At 37.1% G+C, this 24,582-nt stretch overlaps 1 protein-coding gene across 6 annotated transcripts in view; it reads right to left on the bottom strand.

Annotated features, from left to right (window-relative positions):
* NBEA (neurobeachin) overlaps positions 1-24,582 on the bottom strand; it is a 513,163-nt gene that overhangs the window by 78,438 nt on the left and 410,143 nt on the right. For all 6 annotated transcript variants that reach the window (XM_063332757.1, XM_063332720.1, XM_063332711.1 and 3 more), the window contains 2 exons: positions 19,310-19,425; positions 8,016-8,128 (listed from right to left, as the gene is read on the bottom strand). In XM_063332757.1, coding sequence (XP_063188827.1) covers positions 8,016-8,128; positions 19,310-19,425 — 229 coding nt within the window. The remainder of the gene's footprint in view (positions 1-8,015; positions 8,129-19,309; positions 19,426-24,582) is intronic.

Below are 24,582 nucleotides of genomic sequence, written 5' to 3'. Positions count from 1 at the left end.
AGTTAATAATTAGAGGAGAGCACACTTCCACACCAAATAATTGTATAAACTTATTATAATTTTAAATGAGTACTTGATTTGTATTAATCAAAAATTAAGAGTTAGAATTGATATTATTACGGGAATTACAACTTGAAAAAAAACAAATATGCAAGGACTTTGACCCATTTCAAAATGCTAACAGGTATTCTTGCATTTCATTCCCCCACACAATTTTTCTACTGAGTCATTTGGAATGGAAATACCAGTGCAATATCAATGTGTTTCACTACACTACGTATGTAACTGAACAATTTTAAAGCTACAAGTATTTTATTCCTTCAGTGCTGCTATGTCTTTTGAGATGGCTGTTAAAGAGGCTGACATAAAACATGGTGTTTTCCAACTTTATATATTAGATCTTGTTCTTAAATAGCAGTGTTTGATGAACACTTACATTTTAAAACATTCTGATTTCCGTATTTCTCACATGAAACAGTCTGGATGCTTTATACTTTGCTATGTCATGGAGATGTTAATAGCTTTCTCATACGTGTAAAATGTATGAGTAATCCCTAAGGATCAGTGTTATCTGGTGCAGATTGCACTGCAAGACCTCACAAAACATTCTTGAAAAAGAAGTATGACCATTCCCTAACACTTTCCAGGCTTGTTTCACGGCTACTGAAAAAAAGAAAAAATAAATATTTGCATTTTTTTTTATACTTGGTTTTGTTACACATCCTGCCACTGTCAGGAAACACGCTGGCATTATTATAGCCTATAAGTCGCCAATATATAAAAATGCTTGTTCAACCACTTCCTTGAAAGAGCAACTTATTAAAAGACATTCTTTTCCTATTAGACTGATAAACTGTGCACATATATGTGCACTTTGCTAAATTATATTGGGGCTCTAGGCTGCTTTGGGGACTGTGTGGGACCCGCTCACACCACCCTCATTAAGGTACTGTGCATCCACATCTCTGGCAGAACAAACTCCAGTCCCCAACCGCACATTTCAAAAGCTACAGCAGTAATTCAGGCCCTACTCTGTTAACAGGAAACGTTCACCCCCTCTGAGAAGGTAACACAAGATGGCAGACAAATCGGTGAGATTGTATTTTGTAATGGAAAAACACCGTGAGAATCTCTCTTCCCTCCACTGTGAAGGTGCATCGTACCCTACGCTGCAGTGAATTCTGAGGCTACGGAAGACAGAGACGTCATCTGTCACAATATTATTGTACGTACATGTCTGAAGGCACAGTAGAGAAGGGATATGGTGATTAATGCAAGATTGAAACTCAAAACTCCAGGCCTTTCAAAATATATTTGAAGCTGATCAGATGTCTTTCATCAAATAAGCTGTGTGTTTTCATTCTTCACTGTAAATTGATTACAGTAATGAGAACTGTGACGCATGACTGATGCTCAAAAATAATTACAAGGTATTTTATTTTATAGAGAATCAAAATTTTAATGATGGCTCAACCCATAGCTTTCAATAACTCTTTACAAAAAAATAATAATTCATATATATATTGGTGTATTTAATGAAAGAGGTACTTTCTTGCAAGAACTTGACAATAATTTCCCAAAGTCACATTAAACACTAACGCAAGCACACCATCATGTTTTCTAGGTCCTTCAGGGAGAAGTGTTATTTCAATTTAAAAGATAAAAGATATAAGGTTGTAAGATGTTACATTCCCATTTTCATGTAAAAATGCCTGCACAAGTAGCCAAAATAATCTACTTTCAGAAGACACATGTTCAATTTATTAAATGATAAACCTAAAAAGCTGTATTCTGAAGATTACCTTCATCCTCATCAATATTCTTTTCAGAGTCAGAATCCATTTTTCTTTCAATTACTTTAGGATTCATTTGAAGAAAAACGCTGAAATGCACAAAATATGTCCTGAATAAAATGGACTCTTCAGTGAGATATCATGGGAGTCATCTCTCTTCTTGCACGGTATGGAAATTTTCATTTGAAAATCTCAGGGAAGACTCTTTTCTGGGAATTATCCTTCCTTCCCCCAGAGAGAAGGAAAGAAAAAAAGAAACGAGGAGGTGAGGTAGAGCTTGTCTTCAACTAGAAAGTCTCACCTCAACCTCTCAGGACAGATCCTGGATTGGATGAACTAGTGATCTGGATTGTAGCCTGGGATTCAGGAGGCAGAGGTTCATTTCTGTCATTCCACAAAGATTTTTAGTGTTCTCAGGCAAACTGCTTAGGTATGACTATAGCTTGCAATACAAAGATGTGCTAGAAATCCCTGAGTTGGCTCTAGAAAGGCTGGCGCGCAAATATGGCAACATTTAAGCAGAGGTGGCAACTGGAATGCACAGGGAGGAGAGTGGGGAGCTGCCCATGCTCATACAACTCCACAGCTTCTCATTCAGCATTACATCAGTTATCTCTGGCCCGTGGCAAAGAAATATAAGGAATATCTGATATCTCTTTTCTCCTTTTCTGTGCAGGAGATCCCTGTGTGAGCCACTTCTCTGCACATTAATGGAAAGGACTTAAATCTCCCCTGATGTAGAAAACCATACGTGCTTGCATAAATACTAATGGAAAGTACTCAAATATCTCATTTTTTTTTATCGTGTAATTTAAAAACTTGTTGATTCATCACAAATAGATCAGCTTGTGTGTACCAAATGACCAGGCTTAAATAAATAAAAAAGTATGGAGGAAATTCAGAGAGGTCTTCCCCTGGCTTCCTTAGTGTTATTTTACTGTCCGTGTGGCAAAATGCTGTTACCCAAAGAAATGGTAACAGCTCATCCTTCAGTAAAAACACGCATTTTTGGTAAAGGCTTTAAATCTCCGTTGTACAAACTAGCAACTAACCCAGTTTTACTCTGATGAGGCATGTGTCCTGTTAGATGACAAGTTCTACGGTAGTCTCTCACATTTCTTGTGAAATGCGTAGGGTACGTGGAGTTCTGGTCACTTTTCCATAGCGTTACAGTGTGATTCTCAGTACAGAAAGTCAACTACTATGGTTTTAACCTGATATCGTGGCTATAAAAAGGAGATAAATTTTATTTATGGATCAATCCCCGTATCTTCAGATAATGAAAGGAAATAATTTCATTTCCATTTCAATGAAATCCTACTGCTGTGTAAACTAGCTTAAACGATTTGCACAAACAATACAAAGGCCAAGCTCCATCCATGTACTATGTCTCGGTCCAGTACCTTAACCATAAGACTAGCACAGAAACTGAATTTCAGTCAAACAAATTGTTCTGAACATTAAATAAGAAGTTCTTTCTATCATGTTTTAGAAAACACTTTTTCCAAACACAACATTTGTCTTTTTATTAAAAAAGCCCTCTGTAAGGACTCATATCAAATATTATTAACTTTTCATAAAATGGTTTTATAAGATATTCTTTACTCAACCGAGCAAAACAACCCACTGTATGACAATGCCTATTCAGCCACTTCACTTCTGATGTACTAAAAGCTGCCATTTGAGTTTATTTTATGCTTCTTTTTCCATTTAAAAATAAAGTGAAGTATTTACTTTAACATTAAAAACACACTGCTATTCATGTCATTCTTTTTTATCCGGCTAATCTCTTTAGACATCTGGCCTTTGAACCAGTGTATTGTCAATACCTCTAGTGTTTATATCCACTGGACATGTTATGTTAGCTCATGTAATATTTACTGTTTTGCCAGCTATCTTCATAGAACTACATTCTCTCATGAGAGCAGAACTGAACGTAGCATCCTATTTATCCAGCCACTGTATTCTGCTTATCTTGACTGTAATTCATGCAGCAGCTACCTTATCTGTTTATCTTCTTTTTTTTCTTTTTTTTTTTTTTTTGTAATGTACTGCACAAAATTGTAGCTGGGCACAAAAGAAATCTTGAGTGTGGCTTTATTTGGCTCTGGCTGAATACAGACTGAGCTTGTCCTGACTGCTTGCTTTTTTATTTAAAAAGTCCACCGAACAACAACCTTTAAGTAGGACATCATAGGATGGTACTTTAAAGTTTAAAATAAATTCTAATTGTATACAAATTTGTAAATGGCTTTTCTTCAGCATATTAATATCGACATTATCAAATATAAGAGTTCTGGCAGATTCAAAGTACCAGAGTTTTTCTCTCGGTAAATGAACTTTTTATTTACAAAAAGCAAATGTGTAATTGTGTGGCTTAAATCGAATGAGAATCATACTCATTTTTCTTTTGGTGGTAGACTTGCATGTGGTAAAGAGAGAAGGTTAAGTTACAGAAATTTATTTCATTTTTCTAGTGAGAGGGGCTCTAGATAAGCCCATAAACTCCATTCCATGGCATACACATTTTTGGAAGTATTAAGTGTGGTTTGCCTTGAAATATTCACACTTCGATGCGTTCATTTGCATTATTACATTTAGAAGCCTTGGGGCTTTATCACTTCCTTTTCTTGAAATGGCACAGTAATAAGGAAAAGTGGTTATGCTTATCACCACCCGTCAGTCAAACACCTTCTATATTAACAAAATATAATTTTTTCTACTCAATGAATGGGCGTGTGATGTTTCATACACATGTCAATATTAGTATTACTTTGCCTGGTGAAGAAATCATTTTATTTAACAGGATGTATGACTGGAAGTAAATGAGGAGAAATTCCCATTTACACTTTAATGAGCAGGGACAATGCAGCATGTCAAACCCATGCTTTCACTAAAATTTAGAAGTAAGAGTCATACGATTTTGCACAAACCAACCACATCACATTTTAAGTGTGTTGAAACCCCCAAAACCTCAGTGTACAGTAAGGGCTGCGTACGCTGTTCCCGTACTAATGTTTAATACCATAGGTATTCTTCTAAAGGAAATCTCAATAAAGGAGAAAATAAGCAGATCACCTGGTGTTTTGATAGTGAAAAGATAATCTATGTATCTATGACAGCCTCTTTCATTAGCTTTTCATCCTGTCAAACAATAAATATAACCTTTAACCTTGTATATGTAATGAATAAAACTTGAGCCTACGCTGTCTAATCAAATGAGAGGTCCAATATATCCTACTGCTACGGCACCTTCCATGCCCATGGGCCCTCGTTTGAAATCTCAAATTGTAAGTAAAAGGAGAAAAAAAGCCTTGACAGGGGAATTTCCAAACACTTCAAACAAAAAGGGCAGAATAATTTTCATACTAATATTTAAATATAATTGTTCCGCAAAAACAAGCATCATTTGGATGTAAAAGTAACACAATAAGGAGTGCTACATAAAAACAGAATGAAGTTGAATGGAAGGAAAGGACAAGTTACATGTTCAAGACGGCTTTGCAGAAATGTAAATATTTAAGTTTGAGCTAAATGCAAAAGGCATATGTTTTACTCTGTCACTGACATCCTAAGCAAACCAAACACATCTAATTGCATTTTTGCAAAACATATGAATTACATTTGTAATGTATGTTCAACTAGGAGCTGTGATATTGCAAAGGTGGTGTACCACATTTTATACAGAAACCTTAGGAACCAGAGGTTAAAGAATTTCAAAAGGAGTACAGTCAATTATCATACTTGGCAGTGGAGCTTTGTATGAACTTTGCACAATAACACATAAATTATTTTAAAAGAAGTTAGATTTAGTATCTATGTTTAACTACCAAAGTTATTTTAAACCAAGAAAACAAATCACGATAGGTGGTTTTACTTTTAATTTTGTTGCTTTTGCCGGCTTTTACCACATACCTAATAGTGTTAGAATTATAAATTATTTCAAAAGATTGTTTGAGGGGTATTAATTACTAAATATTATGGACAGAGGCTTTGTGAAACCTAAGAAGGGCAAACTTGTGGGAAGACAGAAGGTCAAGAACCGACAAAGGAGATTTTATCCATCAACAGCTTAGCTGGAGGTGCAGATTTGCCATCGAATCTGCAGGAACATTTCTCCATTGCAGGGTAAAATCTGACAGAAGGAAGTTGCTCCTCAAGGAAAGGATACTGTGTGTGCCTGCCCCAGAGGTCTGGCTGAGGCTCGATGGCACACCTCGGTTCAATAACGTGAACAATAAATTACTACCTCCTGCTTTTAAGCAGTAGGCTACTCAGGATTTACCTCCCTAACGAGGAAAGAAGGGGCTTACTTACAGATACAGGACAATATCGAAAACGAAAACAGAATTGCCAAGGAAATACTTCAGATACATTCTGATTTTGAAGATTTTTTACTGATCATGCACAAATTGAAACAGGATGCAAGTAATGTGTAACAGCCTAACCGCACAAAGTAAGGCATTTCATATTAACTGGCCACTGCCTTTTAAAAAAAAAAATCATTAATGTAGTTTTCCTTTTAAAACCATTGTGAAATGAAACCTATCAAGTGTTATTGTAATAAACACTGGAAAAATATGACAATTACACCCTTTTATCCTGAGGGATCCCACAACACTCTACAGATTGCACATGTGTTTTCTTGCACATCCATGGGATAAATGCAGCCCAGATACTGCCAGAAAGGAAAGACCATTTTCCTTAACTAGTTCCGCGTAGCCTATTTTTTTAGTGGTCAAAACCCTGGCTTTTCCAGAGGAAACCACTGGTAGCTTTTGAATAAGAGAATGCAGTTATCAAACTGGGGAAGAAAAGGTCCTCAGGCAAAACACTGCCTGCACATTGCATGGATTCTTGAAGTAACATAAATAACCAGGGACTTGATTTTACATTTCCTTTCAAGGGAGAGCACTGCTATGAGTGCAGTGATACTTAATAAGCTATAAAAGCACTAATTCCATAATAAGTCTTTAGTAACTCATGAGGAAAACCTATCTATTCAACTATCTATTCAACTATCACACTACACTTCCTGTGGCAATTACATACTTTAACAGGCTGCCATAAAAATTTGGATTCAACCAAAACTAAGTACCTAATGAAGGACTCCTGAGATGCTGTCTAATCTTGTTACTCTTCACCACACGCAGTGCTATTAATATTAGAAAGAAGTGAGTTTGAGGGATTTTGAAAAGTGTAAGCGTCTTAATGAAAGGTTTATCACTATACACAATTCTAAACCAGAAATATTTTTATACGTACTAGGGAACAAGCCAGTGCAAGACGATCACTGGTCTTTATTTAACTCATGTCTGTGGATTTTCTTTTATTGTTCCTGGCACGGATTACAATGGAGTTACAGAACTGGAAAACACATTTGTGAAACATGCCTATAATATTGTGAAAGGTCAGAAGTTTTACATAACCTAAGTAGAGTCTCAGCCGATTTGTTTACATTTGAGAAATACTGTGAATGTAGTTTAATTTCTGTTTTTATTTACTTATTTATTTATCTAAGAAAAAAGGGAGAGGAAACTTAGGTGTCTCTATCTGCTATTATGCAATGAAGCCCTACTCAAATTATTTTGGAAGTCTCACAAAAGCAGGCTTCCAGGAACGGTTGCAATACATCTGGAGGTATTGCAAGCACACTCTTTCCAACAGGGACATGGGACTGTGAGACACTCAGGGTGGGATGGTGCTAGTACAGAAACAAACACTAGGAACTGTACGATCATAAAGCACTAACTGCCCAAGTCCGGCTGGAGGACAAAACCCACAAACGATGATAAGGACCAGATACTCCAGGGTCTAAAATGCAAAATACTTGTTTACTGAATAATTATTAAACCAAAAGGAGGTGCTGCTACTATATTACACATCTAGTCACTGCAAAACAAAGTGAAAAATTAGTCCAAGCTTTTTATTTCCAAAGAATCAGCTCTCATAAACGAAGGGAGATAATTAGTGAGATCAAATGGTCTGACGCACTCATGATCAGAAGGTACAGAGGAGCTGCAGGTTTGGAACCAGATCAGTCAGGGACACAGAAGTAGAATACTACAGAGATTCAGTATAAAATTGTTCGAAACCAGAAAAATCTATTTCAGACTTTTCTGACTTTAAGATAAAGACCTAACGTAACCAGACTATAAATACAAAATAAAATCCCTTCCTAAAAAGGGCTGGGTGACTGTCTTTAACAGAATTGAAGCGTACCTTTGAAAGATCCCTGAAGTTGCCTGGAAGGGTCAGGTCTAACTCTTCAGATTCATAGTTTGTTAAAACCCATGGAAACACAGGATATTGGTTCAGATCATTGTACGTTCGTCCTATTAAGAAAGAAAATGTTTTAAGAATTAGGAAATAGTGTCCACTTCTCCAGCTGAGAAACAATCTAGCGGTTACTTCTGTTGCATCACATGTTCCCAGTTCCCACTACTTGACAGAATCAGGTATAAATCTTTCAGACAAAAGTAGCCATTTAGATGGACTTATCTTAAATCAGAAGTCAACGCAGAAATCAGCATAATATAGAGAGCACAGTGTCTTTCAAAATCAACTTAAACATACCATATGCCAATAAATATGTTCTTTTTTATTTCCATGAAGCTATTTACATAGCTTGAATGATGAAATTTAAAACAACTAGACTATTATTTTCCTAGCAACTGTATGCAGCATCATTAGCTGGCAAAGATTAAATGAGAGTCCAACAGAAAGGGGCTAAATTTGAGGTTTGCAAACCTAGGTCTATTCTAGATATACCATATTAATCCATTCTTCCCCATGGCTCTTCACTGAAGAAGTGGTGAAATTTCATTGCAATAACGGAATCAAAGTGGAGGAATTCATGTTTGCTTTAACACTATTTCCTAACCACTTTGAAAACATTTTCTCCCCCCACAAAAAGACGGAGCTGACTGCCTGAGGCCGCTCTCTCCAAACATAATGAAAGAAACTTTGCTACCATCCCAGCATCCCAAATATGCAAAAAACATCTTTAAATACGGTTTCAAAAGAACAATCTGCAACTGCAGTGAACTAAAAATTATGAATTCACCACCAGGAAAAGTGTGTTTGGGAAAGGCTGTTATTTCTGTGTCAGCTGGTATTTAGTAGTATCCAACATTTCAGTGATAAGACAAATGAAGTTGCTCAGTACAGAACCATCCACCATATTGATTTACTGAGAACCACACAAAATGCAACATGAGTCTTAAAAAACAAAATCAGGTCATAAATATATGTGTGTGTGTGTGTATTTATATAATATAATTAGCAGACTGAAATAACCCAGGTTAACAATTCCCAGTCCTGCAGCAGATTTACAGCCCTGTCTCGCTAACTGCTTCCTTCCAGATTCTGGACAGATTCCTGGGGTACAAAACCCAGCACAGGAAAACACAGGCTTCCTTGTTCTAAATAGCATTTACAATTCTCCACAAAAAATCAGCTCTACTTTAATGAAATGTGAAACTTTCACTGCTCTACAAACACCTTGTTTTTTCAATAGAATTGATGAACAAGAAGCATGTTTCTGTTTCGTACATAGTTTCACTGAAAACAGGGAAAGTGCATATTGTTAACAACTGTGTGTCCTCATTTTTAAATTTTGCACACATACATGCCCACAAGAACATTAAAGGTACAAATACAACTTTGTTAATAAAGCAATACCAGCACTATGTGCCGTACACAAATAAAGTGGATAGAAATGAAACCACTTCTTTAATATCAATGATGAATAAACCATTCTTGGACAGAGTGAGAATTTATTAAACAATTAAATTGAGAAATACATCAGAAATTATCTTTGTGAGGCAGGAAAAGGAAAGGTACTCTTTGGTAGAATATTAATTGTTTTGGGGTTTTGGGGGGGTTTCTACATGTCTTAAAGTAAGACAACTCTGCCTCTTTTCCCACATCTGTCAAATCAGAGTATTATTTTCCTATCTGGCAAGGAATTAATTACATTAGATTGGTAAAGTTTCTTGAGATTGTAAAATTTAAGGTTCTATAAACTATTGCCTTTATAAAACTACACCTTTATACAGTAATGCTTTTCTCACCATCAGAGTCTTGATGAAGCTAACAGAAGAGTGTGTAAAAGCTTCCACAAAAGAAAGACATTTGTGCTTATGTAGAAGCAGATTTAAAGAAATTTGAGATTCAGGAAGAGAATGACTGAGGTGCCTGTAGTCTATTACAAAGCATAAGCAAAAATAGTGATTCTTCAGAATCAAAAAGTTTTATGGAAAAGAGTTTACAGTAATAAAGACCTTCAATTGACACTTTACAGCAACATTTGGAAAGGTAAGAACATCCTTTTGCAAAATTTTGAAAGGAAATTTAGGATTATCCAAAATTACTTTTTATTTAAAAATTGAGATTTTCCATAATGAGATTATTTAATTTTGATATTTGTTGCATTTGGATTTCAATATTCAGTCAACAAGAGTTTGACATTTTGTTGCTATTCCACATGGGAAAATCATAAACATGTGAACAGAGCAAGAAAAAGGCAATCCCGATCTTAGCTGCTGTACGTGAGCTCTCCTTTGCTGTGTGGTTTTGATAGGTTACTTATCGTACGGACACATGAACAAATTATCATGTGGAATTAGCTCCATGTCAGAACACTGCAGTAACACTTGTGTGCATTTTTTTACCCCACGACGAGAAATAATTTGAAGCGGCTTATGTTTTAGTTTAGGTAGGATAAAATACAAACAATGACACCTTAGTGATTATGTGTTTGATAAATATAACCATATTCTTGTGAAAAAAATAATAAAATATTTACCTCTCTCCTATTTCAATATTTATAAATCACATTTTATTTATGAAGAGATTAACTACTAAGGATAGATATGAATTTGTTTCATAAAAAAGTTAGTGATTTATTTTTCTGAATTCAACAATTTTCTTTTTAATATCAACAAATAAAAATGACTCGAGAAGATGAACCATCATTTAAACTGTGAAAGGAGTCCAAACGTACACGATGAGATAAGACCACACATCTATGCTTATCTGAGTGGAGGACAGTGATCTAGGCCTATAATGGGATTACAAATCCCTAATTCTAAACATGCATAAATATTAGTGGTTTAACTTTATTAGGAATGCTTTCCTGATCAGTTCTGGCTTCACAATGATTATTTTCAGAGTAAAGTCAGCAGATGAATATATTTAGCCATCTCATCAATTGTCTGGTGCTTCCAGCAAGAATTGTTTGCTTCTTTCTTTATCTAAATAAATATAAAACATAAACCTGTACTGCTATTGGCAGTCCCTATACCTTTTTAGAAGCTTCAGATTTTCCCCCCAAGTAGGCTTACAGAGATTAATATTAAAGGCTGAATATTAAATATCGCAAGCCTGTGACACTAATCTACTTGAACAATAAAACTGAGGCATAGTAAATGAGATCTCAGAAATACTGGATATGTTTCTTCATTAAAAAAAACTTTTTAATTAAACCATCCAATTTAGTGGTTTTATATGGCACTTTCGTTTTGAAGGTAAAGTGAGCTAGAGACAGCTGACAAAGAAATTATAACTGCAATTCCTTGGTGAAAATGTTAATGACAGCAAAATATTGTTTAATTAGATGATTGCAGCATCTGGATTAACACTCTTTAAGAGCGATGTTCCTGTGCTTGTCTGCTTCTTCACACTTTACAGACATTTTGTCATCTCTAGGTCATTAGGAAAGAATTTTTAATGATTTTTCTAGAAGCAAGTAGTTCGAGTTACATCTAATTAGATGACAATAATAAGCCCAACACATGCAGTAGCTAAATATATACATAATTAACCAGTGAGGGCTTGTACATCACAGAGTAAAAAAGTGGAAAATGCTAAACAGGCAAAAAAAAAAGAGGGATGGGGAAGAAGTTCGTCTGAATTTATTACCTGACTGAAGATATCATTTTTTTCCCACAAACCTTTAAAAATAATCCCTTTCCACTACAAGAAATGACACTCAAAAATTATGGATATAATTATTCTCCACTTCTTTTAAAAGCTGTGGCAGGTAGGATTTAAAAAAACTAAAACTCCAATAAATACAAATGCAAACTTGTTTAGTATATGGCAATTTGAAAAGAAAAAATACATCAGAAATCAGCTAAATACTGAGAAATAGATTTGAAAACTAGTCTTCGAATTAAAACAGCGGGCACTGCAACCATTTTATAAAATGACTTCTTGCTCCCACTTCTCTTGATTCCTTTTGCTGCAGTGGGATTACTTTGAAGTACTTTTTTCAATAATCTTGTAACTGAGGATAGTAAAAATTACTCGTTCCCTATATCGTCCAGAGAGTCCAGTTGACATACATGCTGATCACATGCAATATGGCCTTTTCCCATGCGCCTGAAGAAAGAACAATTAGTGTAATCATAGCTGCTTCCAAGCCTTCAAAGCTAAAGGATCACAGAGAAGGCAATAGGTAGGAGGAGGGGGAAGGTGGCCAGGAAGGCTTATGTCTACACAACCGGGACAAAAACCAGGGGCACGGAGAGTATAACACTGAGACTGATTGATAAGTAGCAGAGTGCAGTGTTTACCTTTGGGAGAAAAACCCAGAGCTGTAAACATGATGAAATATGCTTGAGTCAGAAAAGAGGGCAAGAAAGAGGTGAAGACCTTGGAAACAGAATAGGGAGGTGAGAAAACAGTTGGCTGGAGGGCCAGAGAAACAGGTTGAAACAAGACTTCAGAGAGTTTTCAAAATGGAGAGTGATTTTTAATTGAAATTGCAGTAAGTCATGAGGCCAGCACAAGTGATGGTCATCATATATCCTTGGATAGGAAATTATCTAGAAAGAGAGAGTATGATAGCTGAAGTAACAGTTAAACTAAAAATGAAGCCAGGCAATGTTTCAGAGGTGGTAACAGGGTGATGTAAAGATTTTTTTTAGAGTCACAGAAAAATGGATTTTTTCCAAGGGGACACCAGTATTTCAAACATTGATTAAAAACTTACAGAATAGCCAGGGGCCGTGCTTACCAGGACAGACATATTGGCAAAACAGGAAGAGATTTAAGGAGAGATTCATATATTTAATTCAGTGGTTCTGTTCTACGGGGACCAACCAATCTGTGTAATTAACAGTAATAACAAGCAGGCAAAGGGCTTCTTGTAGGAAAGGACCCAGTTGCACGTCACAAATGAAAGAAATGAGTTGGTGTCAGAAGCTTCACTTCTGAATGTCTCTCTTCCAAGGCTGCTGCTTCTTCAATAATTTCAGAAAAGAATCACAAGAAAACATGAGTCATTTCTTACTGTTTTGTAAAGGGCTACACACTAACTAAGTACCATTATAAGAAGAAAGGAAGCTACAAAGAATTGTTGAACAGTGTACAAAGTGTTAGTGGACCTCAATTTATTTGGAAGGTAACTAAAAACAATGAAGGGAACTATGTATCACTCACTTACCAGCAGATAATCCACATTTCTTAAGTGCCAAGCCTCCAAGTATTTTAAGTGACTAAGCTATGGCTCAGATATGCTGAATAAACCAGTAAGAGCTAAATGGTAACAAATTAAAAAATTTTGACGCACATATTACTCAACAGCTATAAACAATGATATTGCTAAAAAGGACGATGCTGCTTAAACCAACAGTTATAGTCTAAAGTTATAGTCTGAAGTTATACTTTTACTACAGTAAGTAGTCAGGACCCTGAATTTTGGGAATGCAAAATTCCAGCTGCTCAAGGAATTCATCAACAGAACCCCCTGGGAAACTGCCTTCAGGGACAAGGGAGCAGAACAGAGCTGGCAGATCTTCAAGGATGCTTTCCACATAGCGCAAGAGCTCTTGATCCCCAAGTGCAGAAAATCAGGAAAGGAGGGCAAGAGAGTGACATGGCTGAGTTGAGACCTGCTGGTCAAACTAAAGGGCAAGAAAGAGATGCACAGGCAGTAGAAGCAGGGACAGGTATCCTGGGAAGAGTATAGCGACACTGCCCCATTGTGTAGGGATGGGGTAAAGAAGGCCAGGGCGCAGCTGGAGCCGAACTTGGCAAGGGACACAAAGAACAATAAGAAGGGCTTCTACAGGTACGTCAGCCAGATAAAGAAGGTCAAAGAAAGCGTACCCCATTCTCCATGATATTTGAAAAGTCATAGCAGCTGGGAGAAGTCCCCGGTGACTGTAAAAAAGGAAAACACTCCACAGATTTTTAGAAAGGGTAGAAAGGAGGACCCTGGGAACTACCGACCTGGCAGCCTCACCTGGTCTGTTCAATGGATGAGGCATTGGATGATTGGTTGCATCCTGAGAGTAGTGGTAAATGGCTCAATGTCCAGATGGAGATCAGTGACAGGCAGTGTCCCTCAGGGGTCCGTACTGGGGCCAGTACTGTTTAATATCTTCATCAATGGCATAGCCAGTGGGACTGAGTGCACCCTCAGCAAATTTGATGATGACACCAAGGTGAGTGGTGCAGTTGACATGCCTGAGGGACGAGATGCCATACAGAGGGACCTGGAAAAGCTTGAAAACTGGGACCATGTGAACCTCATGAGGCTCAACAAGGCCAAGTACAACGTCCTGCACCTGGGTTGGGGCAACCCTTGGTAACAATACAGGCTGCAGAATGAAGGGATTGAGAGCAGCCCCACTGAGAAGGACTTTGGAGTGCTGATGGATGAAAAGCTGGACATGACCCGACAATGTGTGCTCCCAGCCTAGAAAGCTGACCATATTCTGGGCTGCATCAGAAGCAGCATGGTCACCAGGTCGGGGGAGGCGATTCTGCCCCTCTACTCCACTCTGGTGAGACCCTGCCTGTCCAGCTCTGAAGCCCTCAGCACAGGAAAAACATGGACTTGTTCTAGCGGGTCAGAGGAGGGCCACAAAAATGATCAGAGGGATGGAACACCTCTTCTATGAAGACAGGCTGAGAGAGTTGCGGTTGTTCAGCCTGGAGAAGAGAAGGCTCCAGGGAGACCTTATTGCAACCTTTTAGTACTTAAAGGGGGCTAATAAGAAAGACGGGGACAGACTTTTTAGCAGGACCTGTTGGGATAGGACAAGTAGTTGTTTTAAATTAAAAGAGGGTATATTTAGGCTAGATATAAGGAAGATATTTTTTACAATGAGGGTGGTGAAACACTGGAACAGGCTGCCCAGCGAGGTGGTAGATGCCCCATCCCTGGAAACATTCAAGGTCAGGTTGGACGGTGCTCTCAGCAATGTGATCTAGTTGAAGATGTCCCTCCTTATTGCAGGGGGGTTGGACTAAATGACCTTTAAAGCTCCCTTCCAACACAAACTATTCTATGGTTCTAAAACTAGGCCATCACTGCCTACACAAACAATTACTGGCAAAGAAGTTGTATCTTTTAAAGAAATTTTTCTTATGGGATCTCATTACAAAAGAGTATAATTAAAAGTGACTTGGAAATTGGATTTCCAAAGAAAGAAAGAAAAAAAAATACATGTCTTATCTTTACTTGGAAAAGAGGTCATGGATATATTCAATACTCTATATTTGTGTACAAAGTAGAAAAATTGTCCATTTTCTTCTGACTGCTGAGGGTCCTGTCTGCAGTGCATGTAGTGCAATTTGCTTCTGTTTAAACACAGATATCAGTTCGGTGTTTTTTGATACAAGGGCAACATGTAGTAGAGGTACTTTGCTTCCAGTACTGTATTTCTGGTGGAGATATTAAATTTTTTAGCGCTTCATCATAAAACACCTAGTTGTTGTAAAGAAAATATTTTGGAGAAATACCTTTCAACAGAAGATTTACAGAAATACAGGCACGATTGTAAAAGCAGTGGTGTCATTCAGGCTGCCTCACAGCTCCTGACCCCACAGATTCACAGATCTCAGGCCCTGGCAGGACAGTGCCATGTGACGATGGAGCCAGGAAAGTAGCATGTGGCTGTTTCTAGGCTTTCTAACATAGGTATGTTTTGAAACTTTCCCCACTGCCATTGGACCTGAAGCTCATGTGCACTCCATTGTGGGTGATTTCTGGCTTGCCAGCAACTTTATGATGAGATTCTTTGCAATACCCCCAAGTTCTTCATGAGTTTTTGGAAGTCAGCTTCCTAGCTGAAGTGCAGACTTTATTAGAACTACAAAAAAGGTGGACTTTCAAAAAAAAAATGTTTTGGATTTTTGTTTCTGTCAAAAACTTGGAAAATTTTACAGCTTGTTCCAAAGTGGAATAAAAAGTTTATTTTCATGCGTAGAGTTGACTGTTGGGTTTCAGACAGGTTTAATTCTCTTACATTGTTTTCAGAAAGGGTTTTGTGTGTGTGTGTCATTGGCAGGGAGTTCAGCTATCTGGGGAAAATTTTATTCTAATTTTCAAACAAAATATTATGAGAATCTGTGAGAGAACACCAGTGAAGGTAGATGTTATAATAACATTAGGAACTGAAATGTATTTTTCTATGTTCATAGAGACTACGAATCTTCAAAATCTTCAAAAAAATGAAGCAGAAACCAAAAGCACCTAATACAGTAATGCTATTATGCTTTCTTACAAGATCTTTGCATTGAAGGCCATTCTAATATGCAATTGTCATAGCCAATGTCAGCAGGACCCGTTATTTCACTAATCCTGCTGGAACACTCTAAGATGTGACAACGCTTTCGCTGATAGCACAACAATGATACAGCTTAAAAAGAAAGCACACAAGAATCTCAGCTGCTTTTAAGACATCCTTCCAAATGCTTTTATGAGATGGTACAGTGATATTTTCTTCCCAACCTAACATGATGACCGCTGCCATTCTTGGAAAATGAAAAGAGAACGGAAAATATATAGATTGGTAAGGACCCATTAGCAAAAACCAAGCAATGCAGATGGGTTTGAAATAAAAATAAGAGATACTCTCTATGACAAGGAAAAGATCTTTAAATGTTACTCAACACCTTCTTCACGTCTTAGCAGAAGAGTGTGCATGTGTATTAATATTTATTTAACCAATATGGGTCACTTCCAAAACTTTTAAAAATGAGCATATTGGCTCTCCTTCAGAAAACATATATTTATTAATCCATGTGACCTCAAAGCATCATTAAAAAGAATGGCTTTACAAAATAAGTGAGTAAATACAAAATGGAGACAAAGAGTTAAGCTGAATTTCTTCTACAGACTCAAATCTACCTCCCTTTCTTTCAGGGAATATGGTCTTTACCTAAATTTGAATTTGAGTTTGATCAGGCACTGCTGAAACACTTCATAAGATGGTAGGCAATGCTGTGAAAATGAGCAAGAGAGCTTATACAATTAACAATGAGATTACATGAACAAATTAGATTTACCAGTAAGAGACCGATAACAAAAAATCAGCCAGAAATTAAGTGCTTTGAATCAGAGAGTGACACTACTAAGATACTGACCGAGCTGCTGTAATCTTTTCCAAATACAATACAAGCTTATAGACAAAAAAAAAAAAAAAAAAAACAAAAAACCAAATCAGACCATTATACAGTCAGTAATCCTCCAAACCTTGGGCATAGCAGGCGACACCTGGAATGCAAATGGGAGGCCACCCTGTTGTAAGGCAGGTGAATGACACTAGATGACATTAAAAGAAACTTGCCTCATGCAACCACCCAGGTATTTGGCTACAAAGGCTGCCTAGCAGCACTAGTATCAAACAGCGCGCCAAAACCCATTTTTCTTGAGACCTCTGAAATACTCTGAAGGAATTCCTTCAGGCTGAAGCTTGTTTACTGATGGATACTTTAGTGTACGTGTTACTGCAATTCCTAATTGACTTCAGCCATAATGATGTCTTCCAGGTTTGGATGCTTTGGTGATGTACCTAAAAATAAATGACCTTGGAGTTTTAAACTGATTAAAAATTAAAAGTAATTTATCAAAACTTGGCTCAGCTCTTGTCTACTCTCATTTAAAGAGCTTAGACACACTGCTTACAGAAGAAATGAATACATAAAAAGGAAATTACAAGTGAAGGACAGTTCTGTCGATAATGTATTGGACAAGGACTGAGGGGACCTAGGCTAACTTCCCAGCTCTCCATTAAACCCTCCAAATTCGGGTGAGGCTGTCAGGCAGCCTGTGAGGCTCTGTCTGCATTTCCTCATCACCAGAAGGGCAGCGGACGCGCGGGAGACGCGGAGCGGCTGGAGGCAGGCCAGTGTCCAGAAGCAGGAGAGCGGCATTCTTGTGGCGCTGCGCCAGAGGTAATAAATGCTCAGCAGGGCTCCTTCCTTTGGCAGAGATCTGCGGGACTGTGGCTATAATGCTCGGGAACCAAGCTGGTGTGCCTGCATGGGACTGCACCACACGGACTTTCCAGCCCAGGTCTCCGGTAGCTTCAGGGACTTTGCTTTGTGCTCCACTGCACAAGGTAAACATGCCCTCAGATTTCCAACTGTTCAGTGGTAGCACTTCTGTATCACACTGGGATAATTTGATGACACATTTATTAATGTCTGTAAGACTGGATGCCCAGAAGATGACTACCATGCAAGCACAGAGGCAAAAGCTTAGAGGTTCAAAGTAAGTTGGTTTGACAGCTCCCGAATTCTGCCGCTGCCCTACTGGGAAGAGCGCAGTGACTGCCCTCAGAACGGCCAGTGTAACGGGCACTTACAGGTGCTACTTTTGGGTTTTGCACTTTCATTTGTCGTATGTCTGGCCTGAGGATAACACCAAGCATAAAAGTTAGGACCAAGTAAAGCTGAGAGTTGTAACACCGGAGTACAAAGTGTTGCCTGGTGGAATTTAATTTGAGTTTCAAATTAAAGCTCACTGCAGTGAAATGCCTGAGTAAGTCTCTCCGCAGGCAGGTTCATAAGCAGCATGTGTGCTACAGGCAGGAATCATAATAGTGGACAACCTCCAGGAAATCTTTGTATATGGTGTAGAAAACTGCTGGGTTTTATATTTAAAATTACCACAGGAGTTAATGCTAAAAGGGAAAGGTTAAAGGAAAAATGCCATTGTGTATGTTTAATTAATGACAATTGCCAGAAAGGCTCGTCTTTTGCCAATAACGAATGGATGTCTATGGCAGTTATTTCTCATTTTAAATACCTAATCTGATATTATATTTCAGCTCAAAGAACTAAACGAGAAAAGATGCTGTAATCTAATCATACCACAATCCAGGTGACATCTGTACTAGGCAGAATACTGTTGTTATTCTGCTGTCTAGTTGCTGTTGCTGAGAATGATGAAGTAGCGAAATTACATTTTCCCATTATTATTTCCAGACACTCTCTGGCAATGGTTTGTTGACTCTAATAAAGCTTCAGACAAAGCTGTCAGCAGAGGAAATGGCAGAAAGGGAGTAAGGAACTGCCTCCACAACAATACATGAATCTAAAGTCTCAGTGATAGGTTGTGCATTTTCCGATAAAATTTAATGTGTGTGTTTCAGAATCTATCATAAAGCTGTAGGTGAATTCTAGAGGGATAAATGTATTCTATCAAGTCACGGTGCTTAAGGCTTTGACAAACATAAACATATTATGAGTGATTAAGGAGTCAGAAGCCTTACCTGCTATAGTGTTGAGGAACATCAAGTATTCAAAGTTAGATATCTCTCGTCTCTGCCAGCGCTGAGTCATGTTGGATGATTTATAAAGCTGTCGGGGAGTGGCCAGAGAGATTCTCCTAGGAAACACATTTAAAGAATGATTTTTTTAAGAGCCTCATTAAATGTTAAGATGTAGGGCAATGTTATTAGTGTGATTAATTTCAGATTCTCTCAGAGGCTTTTTTATTTTGTTTAATGAAGTCAAGAAGACGCTACCACCCTTACTTGAGAAATGACTAAAATTAACATCCGCATTTTATTTTACCAGTACTACAGCATTGTAATAATTCATAATAATATATTTTGTGTTTTATTTTATTCTGAATCTGGTTAAAAGACTGGAAGTAAAAGAAACTGCAGACCTCCTGGTGCCTGGCTTGTCGAGTAGGAATAAAAGAGGAATACCATTTCCCTGTTTCAAAAGGATACATTGAGATAAGTTCATTAAAGTGAGTGAGTGATAGATTAAAGTGCCATATATTTACAGCACATGGGCTGAAGATATTTATTCTACAATTTGTGCACCCCCTCCATGGTCGGCAACCCATGAGCCCTTCCTATATCCCAGTAAGCTTCAAGATTTCTACTTATAGACTGGTTTCTGAAAGAAACAAGGTTTATTCAGTTATCTGTTCACATGTCCATCTGCCTGTCTCTCCATAATAACTTCTGACTAGCATTTCATTCAAATTTGGAAGAGGAGTAGAAGCTTCTAAGATACTCGATTTCCACACATTTTCTAAAACTTGTGCCAAGGAAGAGAAAAGCAGAAAATTTAAGCTGTTCTATATTCAATTTGACAGTATGACAATAACCAAATACCGCGCACGAAGTTCTAAATTACCCATAGTATATACTGTCCCTCGTTGGTAAAATATAGGGGACTAGATTCAGTCTGGACTAATGAGGAAGGAAAATAAATAAATAAATCTGCAACAAGCAGAAATAGCCTCACTGCTCACAACACATTTCTAGAGAAAATAGTCCTTGCTGAAAAAAAGATGAGCAAAATCTTTGGAAGGAGAAAAAGTTTGTCTCCCCAGATATTTTCCTCAGAAACTTAAATCTTATAAATGGATCAAAATAGATAAAATGTTTATACCTGTCAAAAAAAAAATCCCTAATGTGTAGCTTATTGATGAATTTAAAGAATATATCTTGTATTTATATAGCTTGTCAATAGTAAATAGGGACACCCGATGCTTCAGCTTTCAGCTACACACTAAACACACTAAGTGTACAATTTACAGATGCTGAATGCTGAGTATATTCTTAAAATAAAATCATATACAAGGTGTCAAATTGCAGGGATTACAAAAATGTGAACCATCTACTTCTAAACATATATATACATAACTCCTACACATGCACTAAACCCTGTTTCCGGAGAAAGGATGAGTATTGGAATGTGATTGGAGTGTACAGTTACCATAATTATAGGTCTAAATTGTCAATGCGTAGGCTTACAAAGTAGGCTTATAAACTTGGCACACAAAAATGACCACGCAACTGTAGGTACGCTTGTATTTGCCCAAAATAGCAGTTCATAAGGTCTCGCCAGCTTGGCTAGCCTTATTTTACAGTAAATTGTAGGATGATGCACTTTACTAGTACACAGGAGACAAGAAGTTTGTAAACTGTTTCTATTACACTTCTTCCAAACAATTTATCTAAAGAATTATCTGAATGTAATCATACTTTATATTGCATTTTATAGGATAACAATTACTTTTACAGTGGAACTCTCAAAGATGTATTGTTCCCAGTAAACTATGACTAATACTACATACAAATTAATAAATACAGAAAATAAAAATACTAAAGAGATCATTAAATTTACAAAGCATTTCTGTCACAGATTTTCTGTTCCTCCCATGACAAAACCACATTTATGCATCAGTACAGCTTAGGAGCTGCTTTTACACTTTACCACAATCTCCCAGGGAATCTCAAAAATCTATAAACTGTCAAGTGCTGGACTTCGCATTTGAATGCCTCATTTGAGCGAACTCTACAGAAAATCAAAATATACTAAAAAAGCTCCTTATTTACTTTATATCTAAGGTGTTTGAAAGATTCACAGTTATTTCAGCAGAGACTGGAAAAAATTATGCACAATAAATTGGTTCCACACTTGCTTGTTTCAGTTAACGCAGGAAGACCCACTGTTCTGTGTTTTGCTAAATCCACCCAACTTTGATCAAACCATTTCTCTCCTTCGATATGCCATCACCAATAGGAAGAAGCACAAATGAATGTACTTCCTTTGCTTCTAGAGAACCGTGAAATACCAAAATGGAAACTGCAGAAGACCCTCTGATGTACAAGGGGATGATCCAATTTTTCAAGTTTTATATGCTTTAAATTGGTTTAGAAAACACTTCACGGCATTTTGCTGAAGGAAGGGATGTTATATATCCTGTATGTGGTGCATGACCCACCCCTTTCCACGATCACTTTTGATTTAGGTAGCTACAATCCAATCTCATCTAAAGAATCTTTAAGTATCTTGTCAAAAATGTAGCACCTGCGTGATGTCTTGTGTTGTGCTGCTCCTGTTCAGAAAAAAAAAAGGCTTGGGAAAGTCACTGGCTTCTGACAAGAGACTCGTCAATATTCACCTTTAATCAAAGCCCTAAAAGGGGTTTTACGCTTTGATGACATCAAATCTTAGGTTTTATATCCCTCTCCCTTCCCAAAATCCAACCTCTGCAACCAGCTATACTGAGATCTGTAAATCCATCACCAAGCCACTGATGTGGAATAAGCGGCAGAGCTGAGCTGACATTGAATATAGTTATGTACCAGCCAAAATACATTTTCTTTTAGCAAAACCTTCATCATTTGTATTTCTTAGCTTTAATAACTGGAGCCAGTGTTTTATTCAGTGCACTAATAGCTCACGGAATTTCAGTGGATGGTGCCAGGCACATGTTTAGTAGTGAAGTATGATACTGTATCTTTTACCAATTCTTTGATCTCTGTGAAACTGTGAGGCAGCTCACAGCTGCTTTCTAAGCTGTGATGTTGCCCTCAATAAAAATGCATCAGTAAATTACACCTGAGGTGTTAGAACCCTAAAAAGTGGTCTGCTAATAGTCTTGTAAAAATGCAGGTGTTGCTCTATCTAGGTAGAATCAAATGGAGCTATAGAAATCAGTCAAATAAGGGGCACAGTACTGTACGCCCAGTTGTATCATATTGCAAGGTCATAAAGAAACCACCAGCAACGCAACATGTTTCAGGAACCATGAAAATGCATTTATCAAAGACAAATAAATTTGATTACCAAATCAGACCAAATTCTTCCACTAATTTTAAGGATGCAATTACTTCTTCGTAACATTAGGCATAGGCTTGAATGCTTTTTTGAACCAAAATATTAGACAGGTTGTTGGGAAAGGCAGCAAAGAGGCAAACTGGAGACTTGCTCAGAACAGCAGGTCTGTAACAGTCTTAACAGATACCAGTTTACCTGTTTCTAATCCTTTGAGCCATTAGAAGATCCCAAATACTGCTTTTTCCTTCTATTTCTTTTCACCTTTGTAAATCTCCAGGATTTCTCCATGAAAACAGAAATGCACTTAAAGTCCATGTACTGCATTAAAAGTAATTTACTCCTTCAGAATGTTTCCATTGCAAACGCAAGTCTTTATGATAAAGTAATTAACTTTAGATGAAATTATTATCAGAGTAGTATCAGAGAGGAAATATTACTTACAAAAATAAAACTAAAGAACTTAAGCAAAACAACCAGAAAGATCTGGTTTTGTTAATATATTTTGAAGTACAGCTTAATCTGGAAAACTGACCATAAAAAAAGGATAACATTTTACTTAGCATAGCAGCTCCTTCTGGTTACTCAGCATAATTTCTCCTTATCTTAGTTATACAAATAAGCATAATTTTAAAAATTAGCATTCCACAGCCAACATAGGAGGACAATATAGGAAGGGAAACTATATTCTAACAGCAACAAAATATTAACTAAAGAACAGGTATAGAGCCAGATTTTCCCTCAGTTACTCCACTGCAATCCAACTGAAGACAATATGGGTATGTAGACAGAAAAAAAAGGAAAAACCATGATTACAGGGTCTTTATTGTGCATAAATCTACCATGATTACGCAAAAACAAGAAAGAAAACCAACTTCACTACAATATGCCAGATTTATTCTGAAGGCTAGCAAGCCCATTTTCGATTCAAACTGAACTTTAATCAAAAAGGTATGGAAATAACTGCATATAATAGTGAAGCTGAAACTTTTCTAAATAATTATATATCAACAAACTTTTTCAGACAATTATTCACTGAATAATGCACAAAGGATATGAATTTCAAAAGTAAAAAATGTCACTGTGGATATGAAATTCTGATTGAGAAATTTGCATTTTGTTTGTTCTAGAACATGTGGCCATTTTTATTTCAGAAAAGAATACTATTACTTTCTATTTAGAGACAGCAATTCCTTTAATTTGAGTATTTGGAAGAGCAATGCAAATATTAATAAGATGCACCTTCCAAAGAAATGCCCCAACTTCCCCTTGATCTCAGTGAAAACTTGAGAAATTTGGCAGTTTGCCTAAGAATTTCAGCACATGCAGGAGATCAAGCCTTAGGCATCATGAGACTCTTGAGCTCATGGCAGGGAATGATGTTCAGCTGGGAACGAAATAGTTCTCCAATCCTACAAATGCTTTGACACTTCAGAGTATTTCCACATTCTGCACTGGGATAAAACAAGGTCAATATGAAGCTTTAGTTTGTAGGAAATGACTTAAAGAAAGAGAAAGACATATCCCAGACATTACACTGATGATCAAGTCATTGGCTTTTGGCCAAGTCAAGCCAAATGGAAATCTGAACCCAACACAACATATTTTGTTAATTTCCTGCTGTTTCCTCACTCATATTTATTTATTATTATTTTATTTTGACCAGAAATTAATCCTGAATCTAAACATTTTTCACCAAACTTCTGCTGATACACCCTCAAAAACAATTTTAGGTCTGAACAGACATTTATAAACAAAACAAAACAAAAAAAAATTGGAGGCAGGAAATTTCCCCGCCTCACTCAGTGAAGTACAAATGAAGATCATCTTACCCATCACTGAAATAAGAATCTTTTACCATATAGGATCTGACAATTCCCAGCCTTATTCCTGACCATAGGCTGATTTGATATTTATGTTGATAAGATAATAAAAACCATACTTGTCCATAGTATGT

Source organism: Chroicocephalus ridibundus, chromosome 1, assembly GCF_963924245.1.
Source record: "Chroicocephalus ridibundus chromosome 1, bChrRid1.1, whole genome shotgun sequence".
Lineage (NCBI taxonomy): Eukaryota > Metazoa > Chordata > Aves > Charadriiformes > Laridae > Chroicocephalus > Chroicocephalus ridibundus.
Note: the sequence above shows the minus strand (reverse complement) of the source record. Positions and strands in the feature narration are given on the sequence as shown.